Source organism: Prionailurus viverrinus, chromosome B3 (genome assembly GCF_022837055.1).
Source record: "Prionailurus viverrinus isolate Anna chromosome B3, UM_Priviv_1.0, whole genome shotgun sequence".
In the NCBI taxonomy this organism is placed as follows: Eukaryota; Metazoa; Chordata; class Mammalia; order Carnivora; family Felidae; genus Prionailurus; species Prionailurus viverrinus.
In genome coordinates, this window is record NC_062566.1 from 127,569,764 (window position 1) to 127,584,736 (window position 14,973).

The 14,973-nt window shown below is 45.0% G+C and overlaps 1 protein-coding gene and 1 long non-coding RNA gene across 3 annotated transcripts in view; one reads left to right on the forward strand and one right to left on the reverse strand.

Annotated features, from left to right (window-relative positions):
* The window catches only part of KCNK10 (potassium two pore domain channel subfamily K member 10), a 123,721-nt gene that overhangs the window by 24,336 nt on the left and 84,412 nt on the right, over nt 1-14,973 (reverse strand). The window contains exon 4 of the mRNA XM_047862432.1: nt 13,027-13,187. Coding sequence (XP_047718388.1) covers nt 13,027-13,187 — 161 coding nt within the window. The remainder of the gene's footprint in view (nt 1-13,026; nt 13,188-14,973) is intronic.
* Nucleotides 8-6,170, forward strand: LOC125167774 (uncharacterized). 2 transcript variants are annotated; one of them, XR_007152938.1, is made up of 3 exons: nt 8-74; nt 3,868-4,010; nt 5,378-6,170. It is a non-coding gene; the product is annotated as an uncharacterized LOC125167774 (long non-coding RNA). The 2 variants fall into 2 exon arrangements; XR_007152937.1 differs by lacking the exon at nt 5,378-6,170 and adding an exon at nt 4,724-5,224.

Genomic DNA, 14,973 nt, shown 5'->3' on the forward strand with positions numbered 1-14,973 from the left:
GAAGATAGACATTGCTCTATCTACATGAAGCCACAGCGACAAACACGTAGGATCTGAACATGAGGAGACAGGATGTGAGTACGGCAAAGCCCATCTTTCAAGGGTCCCTTTTGATATTTGGGGGGCAGGTATCATGCGGGAAGAAAGTGTAGGCACATTATGGTGCTTCAGGGAAACAGGAACTGGTCCTGGTGTTCACGATCAAGTGAGAGCACACACAAGCTGAGAGGCAATCAGCATGCGGCTAAAATCTTTTCCATTCTTTGACTTTCCTTTTACTAGAATCTGTGTCTGTGATGGCACATCATGGACACATCTGCGTAAACAGTTGCAGCCCGTTAAGTGCAGCCAAGGATGTAGACAGAGCACAACCTCCCCCCTCGCTCAGATAGAACGGCAGGGGCACACTCAGAACTTCCATATTCTTCCCTCTCTGAGTCATGGCCACGGCAGCTTTTCCTTGTAGGACAATGGTTGAAGTCAAAAAATAAAAGCAAACAAATAATTTTTTCAAGGAAAAAGCTCAAGGTCCCATGGCTGGTAAGTGGTGGATCAGGCCTCATACACTGAGGCAGTGCAGCTTCTGAGGCAGCCTACCCTAGCCCCGGACTCATAAGGACATCGGTCTTTGTACAGGTCTGTTTTCTTCCTGGAGAAGGAGTAGCTCCTGTTTATTGCCACAGTTCTCAACCCCACAGTGTTGAGAACACAGAAGCCATTATTTGATAGTTGCTTATTCAAGTGATCTGGGGAGGGGCACCTAGGTGGCTCAGTCAGTTAAGCATCTGACTCTTGGTTTGGGCTCGGGTCATGATCGCACGGTTCGTGAGTTTGAGTCCTGCATCGGGCTCTGTGCAGACAGCATGGAACCTACTTGAGATTCTCTCTCTTTCCCTCTTTCTCTCTCTCTCTCTCTCTCTCTCTTCCCCTCCCCTGCTCACGTGGTCTCTGTCTCTCTCTAAATAAATAAACTTTTTTTTTTAAAAAGTGATATGGGGAGAGGTATGCAGGAGCAGCCAAGATGGGGAGCTGGAGAGCAAAACACACAAGGCTGTCAGAGCAGCAGCAAGGCCAGGTGGAAACCGGACGTCACCAGCCTGCAGAAGCCCCAGTTGGCCTGGCATTGAGCCACCTTCCCTCCAGGCAGCTCTGCTGTGGGGCCGGAGCTAAGGAAGCAGGATGGGGACAAGCACGGGGACACAGATGGAGGTGAGTGTGGAGGGCAGGGGGACAAGCGCAAGAGGAACACGAGGCACAGCCTCTCCATTTTGCCTCCTGTGTGCAAATGGCAGCTGTTGAGGCAGCCAGGACGTGAGAGCAGTGAGCTAGCAATTTACCCAATGCTATCTCCGTGGCCTATGAAAATTGAAGCAAAAAAAAAAAAAAGAAAACAGAAACTAAGTGCTGGCGAGGATGTAGAGAAAATTGGAACCCGTGTGCGTTGCTGGTGGGAATGTAAAATTGTGCAGCATTGTGGAAAACAGTCTGGCAGGTCCTCAAACTACGAAACGTAGAATTACCATGTGACCCAGCAATTCTACTTCTAGGTGCGTACTCAAAGGAAATGAAAACAGGGAGTCAAACAGATATTTGGACACCTGCACTCACAGCGGCGGTATTCATGATAGCTAAAAGGCGAAGCAACCCAAGTGTTCACTAACAGATGAATAGGTAAACAAAATGCAGTACGCATACACCCAGTGGACTATCATTCAGCCTTAAAAAGGAAAGAGATTCTGGGGTGCCTGGGTGGTTTAGTCGGTTGAGTGTCCGACTTTGGCTCAGGCCGTGATCTCAGTTCATGAGTTCGAGCCCTGCATCAGGCTTTGTGCTGACAGTGTGGAGCCTGGAGCCTGCTTCGAGTTCTGTGTCTCCCTCTCTCTGCCCCTCCCCTGTCCTGCTCTGTCTCTTCTCTCTCTCTCAAAAACAAATAAATGTTAAAAAAAATTTTTTAAGGAAATTTTGACACATGCTACAACATGCATGAATCCTTAAACACTATGCTAATGAAGTAAAGCAGTCACAAAAGGTGCTGTATGACTCCACTTATATGAGGGATCCGGAGTAGTCAAATTGGCAAAGACAGAAAGTAGAATAGAGATTGCCAGGGGGCTGGGGGAGGGGAGAATGAGGAGTTAGCATTTAATGAGTACAGTGTCTCAGTTTGGGAGGATGAAAAAGTACTAGAGACAGAGGGTGGTGAGTTTTGCACAAGGATATGACTGTAATCAATGCCACTGAACGGTACCTTTGTAAATGGTTAAAATGGAAAATTTTATGTTATATATATTTTCTCACGGTAAAAAAAAAATAGGCATAAGGAAAAACAATGAAGCAGGCTCTAAAGTATCCCACTGATTCCCGGGGTTACCTTAAATGAGACGACAACCTCTTTGAAACAGTGATTATGGCCAGGACAAAAATGTTAATTCCATGGAAAAAAAGAGAACCCAGAATGACATGGAAACGGCACTGATTTGAAAAGCCAATGTCGCTCTGCCCCTTTGTACTCAACTTTTTTGAGTATAAGAATTCCTTTTGAACATTAAAAAGAAATTCCTCAATACCCACACCGTAGGACATTTCCTACCCACTGATGGAATTCTTGATGATGGTTCCTCTGCATACATTTGAAAAAGCGTAGCATATACATGAAGGAGACATACTGTTTATTCTGTCTACCAGCGATGTTTGCATCACAAAAAGCAATCCTCTGATCCTTGAAAATAGCACCTCAGGCCCCTGGGAACCCACCACCCACAGGGTGAGAACCACAGCTCTAGGCTAACAAGAGACTAAGACTGAGCAGCAAACTTCCAAGTCAGAGCGCAAAACCATTAAGTCGAAAATGCTACAATGCACCAATGTAGCTCTCTGCAGAAAATAAAAAGCAAAGCATTTTCCTCCAGAGAGACCAAGTGTGTTTCCTCTAACAGGAATGCACATTTCCTAGGCTAGATTTAATTCGGGCAGCCCTGCCTTACACAGAGCTATCAGAACCTGCTCAGCAGTGCCTGTCAGGTAGCCACCCCCAAGGGAGCTGCCTCTTTGGGGTGAGTGGTTGCAACAGTGGCACGCCTCCCAGTGAGGATGTACTGTAAACAATTTCCCTTTCCTAAAGCCATGAGAAGTTTATCAATGACTACTGACATGCAGTCACCTGGAAACCGCCTCCAGTGCCCCCCTGGTGTAAACGCCCTGATCACATACCCAGCTCTGCGATGGGCAGACTCAGCTCAACCAGAGCGTCTCTCAATTTTTAGGAACCTAATTTGTCGGAAGCCGCACCGAATGGGTTACCACTTGCTTGACTCACAGAAGCAGCATGAGGCTAAATGCGGAAAAAAATGGGGGGGAGGGGTCACATTGATATATGTAATCCCCCCAAAAGAGTAAAGAACTCCATAAAAGGGCAAAGGATTATTATTGTATTAAATCAGCGCCTTCCAGCCCGACCAAACTCGCCTGTGAAAACTGGTGACGAAGGGTGAACATGGGAAATCATCGACCTGTTACGTTGGTTTTTTGAGACCGATAAAAAATGCGAGTCCTAATAAAATTCTTGCATTAAATTCGTTAACTCAAAAGTACCTGGAAGTTTTAGAGACAGGTTCCCATGTGGTATATCTAAAGCATCACTAGACTTTTGGTGGCCCCAACATGCAAAGATATTAAATGTCTTAATAAAACCCCCAAGATTCTGGGAAGTGACTGTGTGTTAATGGTGGGTGAGTGCTAGCAGATAATGAATGTCCGTAAAAATTTCCCAGACACTTTCCTCTATAAGATGACCATTTCTTGAGTTTAAGACCGAGTTAAATGCCCAATGGGAATTAAGATCGTGGTGTTGGTTTCCTCAAACCTAAGGTTCTTAAAATCGCTGGAGCAGAGTGTCGAGACAACCCAATGAATCCAGAAAAAGGAGAATGCTTTTGAGGGCAAGACCAGCTGGCACAGATGACCAAGAGGCTTGGCTTTGAGCTGTGTGTTCCTCTTATTGTCAACACTGAGTGAGTTGTACAAAGGGGGACGATGAGGTGGAAGAATCAAGAATGGAGAATATTATCTGCCTGGCAACATCTCTCTCTCGCAGGTGGCCCCAAATGAGACAGCCATTGGGACAGCATAAGCCCCTCTTTTAGAAGCTCACTTTCGCATTAGTCACATAGCAGACATGAGCAAGGGGGCATTTAAATCCCAGCTTAATCTCCAAGAGAAGGGAACACTAAGAAAGAGATGTTTGCTGATAATGAGCCAGCATCAGGGAGATGGCTTGGCTTTGAGCTGTGTGTTCCTCTTATTGTCAACACTGAGTGAGTTGTACAAAGGGGGACGATGAGGTGGAAGAATCAAGAATGGAGAATATTATCTGCCTGGCAACATCTCTCTCTCGCAGGTGGCCCCAAATGAGACAGCCATTGGGACAGCATAAGCCCCTCTTTTAGAAGCTCACTTTCGCATTAGTCACATAGCAGACATGAGCAAGGGGGCATTTAAATCCCAGCTTAATCTCCAAGAGAAGGGAACACTAAGAAAGAGATGTTTGCTGATAATGAGCCAGCATCAGGGAGATAGCTCAGGTGCACAGAGAAGAATCAGGGGCTATGGGTCTGATTCACAGTATTGATGGATCATATAAAGTTGGAAAACTAAAACCGTTGGAAAACAGATAAAGACGCCAATACTAAGTTCTCCTCAACTAGCCATCTTTGTCTGTCCCCAGGTCTTACACCTTTCATGGAGACCCTTCTGAACCATCAGATGCTATTCCTACCTTACAAGAGAAGGAAGGAAGGAAGTGGAAAGACTAAGTCTGTGCATGCACACTGGGGCAGAGCCACCTCCTTTGGAATCCTTCTTCTGTCACCTATGGGCTGGGTGACCTTGGGCAGGGCACAGAACCAGTCTAAGCCTTCCAATCTCATAAGATTAAGATGATAATGGTCTATTTGGGAAGGCTGTTGTGCAGCTTATTCTGGGTAAAGCCCACAACCCAGGGTCTAGCATACACTACACTCTCAAAGCAGATTAGCAACTCATTTCTAGACTTCGATACTGTAGTGCCATAACACTCAGTCTGACCTCAACCAGATCCTACCAATCCAAGGCTCCCCACAAAGGTCCCTATATACAGAGGTTCACGAGGGGTTGGTTACTCCTAAGTAACAATCAGATTCCCAGAAGTTATCTGTGATCAAATCTTGCCAGAAAGAGAGAGACTTCGTTAACGCTACTTAAAAATGTTTAAATGTTAAACACTATGTGAGCAGTATTTTAAGTAGTTATATTTTAGGTAGAGTTTGATAGCTTTAATGTTTATAGAAAAAGGTGCAGATTCATTGTGTTTTATTTTATTTTTTTGCAAATGCATTTTAAGAGCCATTAACGCCTACAGTGATCTCAGATGGCAACAGGAAACACCAAAGGGACACCGGCCAGCTATCAAAGATAAACTGAAAAAGAGGAAGAATTACATGTTAGATTAGTCCCTATGGGGTCAGTTAAAGTCAGTGCTGAGATGGTTTGCCTGCTAAAAAATAACAGAGGAATCTATCTTTATGTGTATTCATCAGGGTGAAGTCCCCAGGCATTTTCCCTCATTGATAAGAAATGATCTTATTCCCAGAGCATAACATCACTAAAGCCCTCTTTAAGGACCCATCTGCGAGAGGAGCACTCTGGGTAGGAATGACACCAGCACTGAAAAACTAGTTAAAACCATTGGTGGGGATACTAGAATTTGAGTAGAAGATTCAGTCAGGGGATCCGGGCATGCATCTTGGGACCTGTGGGTTAACTGACCCCTTACATCTCAGCAGAGCCGTGGTTCTTAATGGGGACGATTTTGCCCTTGATGGGAAACCTACTAATGTCTGGAGATGTTTTTGGCTGTCATATCTGGAGGCACTGATGATTCTGGCATCTAGTGAGCAGAGGCCAGAGACGCTGCTAAATATCCTGCAATGCACAGGGCAGGTCCTGTGACAACAATCTGCCGAAAATGTCAATAGTGCCAAGACTGAGCAACCCTGCATTACACGAAGACAGAAAAAAGGGGGCCATTCATGGACAGACTGTGTCACGGGCTGTCACTAAGAGATGTTGTGCAGTCTAGTTTGTGGATGTCATTTATGTCGTTTGTCCCAAGTGCACAGCTGGGCCTATCATGAAAGCCACACGATATCCTTAAACTAATTTAGAAGACACCTGGTTGATAAAGCTTTAAAAATATTTACCTTCTCTGCGTCTTAAAATGATTACCTCCCACCTCCTTCTAGTCCCTTAGGGAAAGTAAGAGAGTAATTGTTCACATTCAAACCAGGATCTTCCCTCTGATCAAAATAAACCCACATTATCCATGTAATATGAATTCTACTGAGTTATTTCTCAGGAATTTTTAATACATTATATGCCCTAGTGCAGGCATGTTACAGAGGCAAACAGACACATACACACACGTGTACACACACACACACACACACACACACACACACACACACGGGCACTCAGCCCACGACTTCGCCCTTCCCCTACCTCTGTAGGCTGGTGTGCATAACTAATACCCCAATGAATATTTCCACTACTAATAGAATCGGAAATTGTAGTTGAACCCACAGAGCTGAAAAGAACACCCAGTTTCTAAAACAAGAGCTTTTATCTTCTTGAAATAATAATTCTTTTCATTTAACCCCCTAGCTCCTGCGGGCAAGCTCCGAGACCACTCATGAGTAACAGAAGGCTCCCGCCATGTGTGTCCTTCAAAGTCTTTCCGACTCATGCCAGGCACATGGCAGAGGCCTCCTGCAGTCCTTGGCTTCCACCACCAGCCTCCTGCCTTCAATCCAAAGTGATTGATTGGCCCACTAATTGTACATCATTAGCAGATTGAGACTGTCATCACCCCATCCTAAGCATTTCACAGGCTCTAAAGTCCCCAAGCAATCATGGTGCTGTTAAGCCTAGGGTAATGTGTTATTATTTGTCAGCTACACCCAGGCTCCTGTGGCTCCAAAGGCAAATAAACATTTCTGCTGTATCCTTGGGGGAAGAGACCAAAGAAGAAAAAAAAGAGCCTCTTGGTTCTAAAGGTAATATCAAAAAGCTTGCTGTTCAGCCTGATAAAAAGAGGCAGCTGCTTCCCACCAGAGGCCAAAGTCCAGCTCAGACCAAGAACATGGGATCCAGTCCAAAATCTGACCAGCCTTCCTACAGCATCCTATCAGGTCACAGTCAGCCTGGCCCAACACAAGAGCCAGCCCACCACAGGGGAGAGAAGCTTCCCGCTTCCAAAATCTGCTTCAGAACCCAAGGTCAGCCTTATTTAATCCCAAATAATTATCTTTCCTTGCTAACTGCCCAGATTTCCCTCTGGAGACCCAGGAAGAAGTATTTTTACTTTATGTTATAGAAATACTTAAAAATCATCTCCACGAATTAGCATGACATGTCCAAAATCTTAAACTCCACGTTGGTTTCACAGCATGGATTAATATATTTGACGGTAAATATTTTTGGCCCACAGGGAAGAGGATAAGGCTGGCTCGAGTCCAGGCTGCACCCCCAACTCACTATGTGGGTCTAGGCAAGTGAAATGAGTCTCACAGAGTAGTGTTCCCCAAAGAGTGACCCACAGGCCATCTATATCTAAATTTTAAGGACCCTTGTCATCCTAGAGTGGGGCTCACAGGTAATCCCAGGTATTACTAGATTACTAGTAGTCATGCATTTTCCCACATGTAATCCCAGGTATTACATGATTATTAGTAGTCATGCATTTTCCCAACCTGGAAACCACTTCCTGGAGATCAAACAATGCATTCCAGGTTCCTTTTGTAGTGGGTGGGGCTGAGGGACTAGTTGGAACCAATGGGCTGTGACTGGAGGCCAAAGCTCCTAGGCAGTGCCCGGCTCTCTCCCTCAGCCTGGAGGGTTGCTGGGGCTGCAGCAGCCTGGCAAGGGTGAGAGAAAGCTAGTCTCCAGCATAAGCTAGTCTCCCCTGACTGATTCAAAGATCCTAAAGACCACCTGATTTATGGCAAGGAGGGAGAACAGCTTCCCTATGAGTGGTCTGTGTGGCTAGTAGTTGACAGACACCTGAGCCAGATGCTGTCGTGTGTTTAGCCCAACTTCTTCTTCTCTACTAGAATTCTCATTTTGTTCATCAGCCCCAGGAGATGAAGCATGAGTCCTCTGTGCCAAGAGTTCTGAGACTTTAGTAGGCATCAGAATCACCTAGAAAGCTTGGTGGACACAGATTGCTGGGCTCTAACTTCACTATGAATTGTCAATTCTAACAAGTTCCCAGAGGATGCTAATGCTGATGGTCCAGGGAACCACACTTTGAGAACTACTGGTCTAAACCAGTAAATCCTACTCTCCTTTGTCAGATCCTTACTTTTTTAATTTCCCTTGCAGTTGGGAATGGTCATGTGACCCCATTTTGGTCAGTGAGACAGAGGGAAGTCTACAGGGTAACTTCTGGGAAAGTTCTCCCAATACAAGGAGATCTTTTGTCCTGCCTTAAATATGGTTGAGTGGAAACATATGTGGTCCTGAGGCAGTCGTCATGCAAGCCATGCAGTAACAAGTCTGAAGATGAAAAGCCAACATGCCAAGGACAGCAGAGCAGAAACAGAGAACAAAACATGGGTACAATTTGGTCTTTCCTGGTACAGAGGTTCTGAAACCCTTGGAATTTCCAGTGGTAAGAGCAACTAAGGTGTTTTTTGTTATGTGAATGGCATGACTTTTGGATCACCTAAGGATGGGGGAGGTTTGGAACTTTCAGTCCCACGCCCTGGTGGGATTTCTGAGGAGAGGGGAGGAACTGGAGGTTGAATCAGTCATCAATGGTCAATGATTGAATCAATCATGTCTATGTAATGAAGCCTCCAAAAAAATCCAAAAGGAGGGGATTCAGGGTGCTTCCAGGTTGGTGAACCAGAAAGCTTCTATGTGCTACTGTGTTAGGCCCCAACTTCCCCAGAGACATTCTAGCAGATTTATTGAACTCAAGGATGGGGTCATGGGAACCCCTAATCTACAGCCATGTGGTCAGAAGCACAGGTAACGGCCTGGACTTGTGACCAGCATCTGAAGTGAAGGGAGATCTTGTGGAACTGAGCCCTTCACCTGTGGGAACTGAACTGACGTGCTCTCCAGGTAGATAGAGTCAGGATTGAGTTGAATTGTAGGACACTCAACAGGTGTCAAAGAATTGCTTGGTGGTGTTGGGGGAACATCCACACATCGGAATTGGTACCACAGTCCTTAACCTGCCTTTAGGGAACTGACGCACTAACCTTCCTCTAGGCTTTTCGCTCTCCAGGGTAAGTAAGTGTTGAATTTTTAAGCCATTGTTAATTAGCACTGGGGCAATGTCCACTCTCCTGGCCTCATGTTCTAAGTGGAAGGACTTCACCCAGAGTAACATTCCAGGCCTCGACCTCCACTGTTCAATCAGACAAGTGACACAGCAGAAGGGACTGAGTTCCTCCACCTCAGTCCCCTTCCCCTCCCATCTGAAACCATCTGCTACATAGAGGCATACTTTGTTCTCCTCTCCATGATATAGCAAGTTTAGTGGGGCTAACCCTGCTCTCGTTAAGGAGTCCTGTGCTGCCAATGACTAGAAGAGACAGAATCTCCAAAATGGCCCATGAAAATATCCCACCCTAATCCCCAGAACCTCTGGTAAGATGAGCTATTGCTTTCATGGCTATGTTGTGTCATATGGCACAGTTATTCTTAAGACAGGGAATTATCATGTGATCTAGTCACATGAGCCCTTAAAAAGCAGGGCACCATTCTCAAGCTGGTGGCAGAGGGGCAGAGGGAAGTCAGAGAGATACAATACACAAGAAGGATTCCATGATGGCTTTAAAGATGGAGGGGCCATGTGCCAAGGAACCCAGCTAACTCCTAGAAGCTCTCAATGGCCCCCACCTGACAACCAGCAAGGAAACAAGAATCTCAGTCCTACAACCACTGGCAACTGATTTTTGCCAAAACCTGAACGAGTTTGGAAGCAGATTCCTCCCCAGATCCAGAGCCCAGCCCCAAGATATGCTGAGCATAGCACCCAGCCAAGCCTGCCCAGACTTCTGACCTATAGAACTGGGATACAATAAACGTGTATTGTTCTAAGCTTCTGCACTTGTGATAATCTGTTACACATCATTAGAAAACCAATACAGCAGGGAAGTCCTTCTGATTCAGGGCAAAGTGGTTAATAAGTCCTTTTGGCATCAAAGCAAAAGCTACGTTCTCTGATTAGCTTACCAGCAATAAAGCTGACATTTTAAACACTTTAATCTCTATCTGACTCCTGTGTCTACACCGCAAAATACAGGCACCCAGAAGTGCATTTTCTATTTTATCTTTACTCCACTAAAAATCTCTTCCCTACAGCTGAGGGAAAACATAGCAGATAAGAAAAAGACTTAACCCTTGAGCAGGTGGAAAAGAAAAAAAAAAAAAAAAGGACCTTCCCCACAGGGGCTGAGCTGCACAACCCCAAGCTTTTATTGGTTTATAACATTTTCAGTTTTCAACTGATCACCTAAGGGGAACTGGCCTTTGAGATGTAGTATAAATGAATGGCAAAGACCTTTGAGATTTTCCACCCAAACTCTAGGCGGCAAGCAAACTGCAGAATCGGTTGTTTGTGTATTCAGGAAGTCGGCTGATATTCCTGAAGTACAGTCACCCCTTCCAGCAGCACCCTCCGGTGTCGGGCAAATGCATATGTCGCATGTTGCCAATTCCATAATATACTGCTGCTTCCTTCCTGAAAGACTCCCGGTCCTTGATGGAGCTGCAAGGGACTGAGTGTGCCATCAGCATAAAAATGAAATGCAAGGTTTTTAAGGCTCTGTCCCAGGGTCCTTTGAACGATTCAGATTCACCCGAGAGGCAGCTTTAAGGGAAGGAGAATAGTACTCTCTATTTGTAGTTCAAAATTCCCTAGGGGAAACTAAGTCCCCAAATTCAGCAGCAGATGTGGTCAGAATGATTGCAATCTCTTCCTTCATTTAGAATACAGTAACTGGTTTCTTTCTTTCTTTTTTTTTTCTAACGGGGAATTTCAAAAGCTTTTAGTGCAATCCTTTCTGTCTACAAATAAGGAAACTGAGATCTGGAGAAGCTACATAAAAATAAAAAATGCCAGATCAGTCATTTCTCCATTTGAATCCTGTTTTTCTGAGTGTTCAATCTGCCAGATTCATTTTTGTCTAACTTGGAGTGGGGGCATGAGGCCATGGCTGAAAGGGCACCTCCGAGAAGTTCAAAACGGCTCTTGGAGATGGGGTTGCCGTGTCTGGTTTAGGGAGACCTGAACATCTGAGAAGCAGAGAAGCTGAGCCTTGACGGTTTCCATGGTGACCACTGAGCCCAAGTGCATGCTCTAATGAGCCAGCTGGCTAACCAGCAGCCCAGGAGCAAAGGTTATGGGACATTCCAGGAAAATCCACGTGCTCCTGAGCTCCTCAGATGAAATCTGAATGGATGGCTATCCCGCTAATAAGGGCTTCTTTTGGGAGACACACACACACACACAGCAGATCTGAACACTGTGTGTCTGGCCCTGTTCTCTGCCAAGTTCTCTTGCATACATTATTTCATTTAATCATCACCAAAACCTTCTCAAGTGGATTCGAATTCTATCCTCCTCTTTCGCTGATGAGTAAACAGGGCAGGATCACTGTAAACCCAGGATCACTGAGCTCAGAAGAGGCAACTCTAAGCCAGCTCTCTTGCCCTATTCCTCCACTCCACTTTAACAAACCTGAAAGTGCTCACCTGGGGAGCTCCCTTGCCTTCTAAAGTCACAATTTCTTGTCTCAGAGAGAAAAACCAGTGCAGCTTTAGAACTCACCACTGATCTATCTTTGTCCATCACTGTTAGAATCTGAAAAGGTCTTTAGACTGTCAGTTTTATTTTTTGCGTTGTTTTGTTTATGAGAGAGAATGAGAGCACAACACGCGAGCAGGGGAGGGGCAGAGGGAGAGGGAAACACAGACTCTTAAGCAGGCTCCAGGCTGAGTGAGGAGGGCCATGCTGGGCTCCATCTCACAGCCGTGAGATCATGACCTCAGCCAAAATCAAGAGTCAGATGCTCAACCGACTGAGCCACCCAGATGCTTCTCACTCAGACTGTCATTTTTTAAATATTAGACATCATCAGAAACAACTCCCTGAAGCAGGTTTGAAAGACTTGAGAATTAGGTCAATAATGAAAAAGAGCAGAAATGACATTGCATCTAAGCCAAACAAGTTATCTGTGAAATCATATGGAGAAGTGTGAATTGAAGGGCACTGGGAACCCCAACCCAATCACATCTCCTTCACATACCAATAAATTTCTTGAGTTTTTGTCCCTTGTTTAAAGGTAAGTATTCTCAAGTGGAAAAAACCCACTAAGACAATAGCAATCATCAACATCTTAGTATAAATTAGTACATTAGTGTACTATTGTTGAGGGAGCACTCAGAAGTGGGGGTGGGGCGTGGGGAGATAGGGTGAGACCATGAAGAGACGAATAACAAAGCACAACGCAGTATCTAGACAAGGCAGGCTTCTGGAAGGGGTCTTAGAAGCTAGGATCAGCCTAAAGACACCACACTTGGACATAAAAAGGAGTAAATAAGTTCTAATAACAAAATAAATGGATTTACTACTCCTCTACTTTATTGCAAACACACTTAGGACCCAATCTTCCATTTTTAAAACGGAACTAAGTGTTTCTCCCAACTTCAGAAAACCTGTTTTGGCAAATCTGTACTTAACCTTCTTGTATTGTGATTCTGGAAATACACTGTCAAGAAGGAAGCTGCTGAAGGGAAAGGAGTTTTAGGCACAGTACCTGTGACCACCGTTGGCCAAAAGAGAAAACACGGTCATAACATTATTCCTTCAAAAGTGACAATGATACGATAACATCCTGATAATTCCTTCTGGATCCTGTCAGGCTAAAAAGCCAATTGGATCGCAGAGGTCAGGGTGTGAATAGACACAGTACTCACTCGAAAGACCTTCTCCACTCTTGCAATGCTTTTCCCAAAGATGGTTCCCAGTTGGTCTCCAATTCCAGCCAATAAGAAACCAAAAAGCGGAATTCCAAAGATGGCATACAAAATACAAAAGATTTTGCCTCCTTCAGTGCTCGGAGCAATATTCCCATACCCTGGTGAGAAATATCAAAAAGAGAGAGGGAGAGTGGTGAGGTGGCAGAGAAATCAGAGGGCTGAACCAGAGAACCCACAGATAGACGGAAGGATTTCTGCACTTCCACGAGCAGTCGGGGAGTAGAGCTTCATTTCAAAGGCCCTCCAGCAATCAGAACGTTGTTCCATTGCTTCTCTCTCTTCTCTCCTTGGAAACAGTTTTAAGGAGATCCAGCTTTCCTGGATCTTCATGTGTTTAATTAGATTACACTTTAGGAAAACTGGTAGTCACCCAGAATTGCATTGCTGATGGAAATCGGTACCATCCACCTCAGAAACACCAAACATCTTGGACATGCCTGGTTCAGGGAGACCTGAATATCCACAAAGGGCTCGCCATTGCCCTTTGTAGATTTGAAAGGAGCTTCTCCTTTATAGTCTCATCTCATGTGCATCCCCTTCACCCAACAGACTTGGCTACCCCCGATATTTGGCTCTATAGGGAAACGGATACTCCGCACTAAGGAGGATATGTGGCCTGGCACAAATTGGGAAAGGACCCATGGATCGTACAGTCCCACCCCAAGACACCTGAAAACTGCAGAGCAGGGAAGGAAGACTGTGTGTCTTCTCACAATGAGTGATGTTTAGCTCTGCTTGGCTTTTGCTCCTTACTGGGAACTTTACATCGTCTCTGGATCCTGCCTCTCTTCCCGCCCGCTTCCTGCATCAAGGGCTATCAAGCACTAAATACATATCTATTGGTGGAATGGATGTTTGAAAATAAAAGAATCTTTTTATAGTCATGGCTATAATGTATATTTCAAGTAGTGCTTGAAAATACCAGCATCTTCATTCTTAAGAATTCTGCAATTACATAAGTAACTTCTGTATAGTGAGCACTGGGTTTCCACTAGCTGGATGAGACTAATGGAAGTAGGGCTGGAAAAAAAAGCAGGGGTGGGGGAGGGGCTATGGAAGTACTGTGACTTATAAAGAGATGAGAATCTAAATTACTTGCTATTCAGTTTCATGCCAATGAGTATTGCAATGTTATGCTAACTGGCACCCAGATAGTCATCCAACTGTTCTCCCATAACAGGGTAACTCATGTGGGGCCTGTTTCTAGATCCATGCGATGGGTGAGTTACTGGGCTCATGGTTATGGTTATGTTAGGGGTGCAGCGCAGTCAAGGATAATGTTGACGCGGTCCCATCCTCCACCTCCTATGAGCCTAGAGACCTCGCTGCTGCTGTCTGCCTTCGGATGATGAGTCACCTGGCTATTTTTCTTTCCAATTTTCTTGTCAGAATCATTCAAACCTCTTATCATGAATTATCTCAGTTACAGTTTCCATTTCTTAAATGAGCGTTCAGGCAAGCCTTCCTCGTCTTGCATTTCTTTTACTCACCACCACTGCCATTTAATTATGCAAAAAAAAAAAAAAAAGGCTCCTGGAACTTTTTTCAGGTGCTTTCAGGAACTTGGACAAAACCATTTTTCTAAGAATTCCCCTCTAGAATAATCTGATTTACATTGAAAGGGGAATAAATGTGCCTACCCAGCTTCACTTTATAGAGGTGGATATTGACCTGTGAAAACATTTATGACTCTTGCCTGACTGTCTCAGTATTGCCCGATTACTGTCAGAGAACATAGGTTTTCCTTAGTCTGAGTATCTCAGAAAGAAACATATGGCAGACCCAGCACAGGCAAACAAATTGAGGCTTTGAGCCTGCTGAATAATGGGCGTCTTATTAGCTCCGACAAGAGGTACACACTCTTGCCCCAGCTTTCTGTGAGGA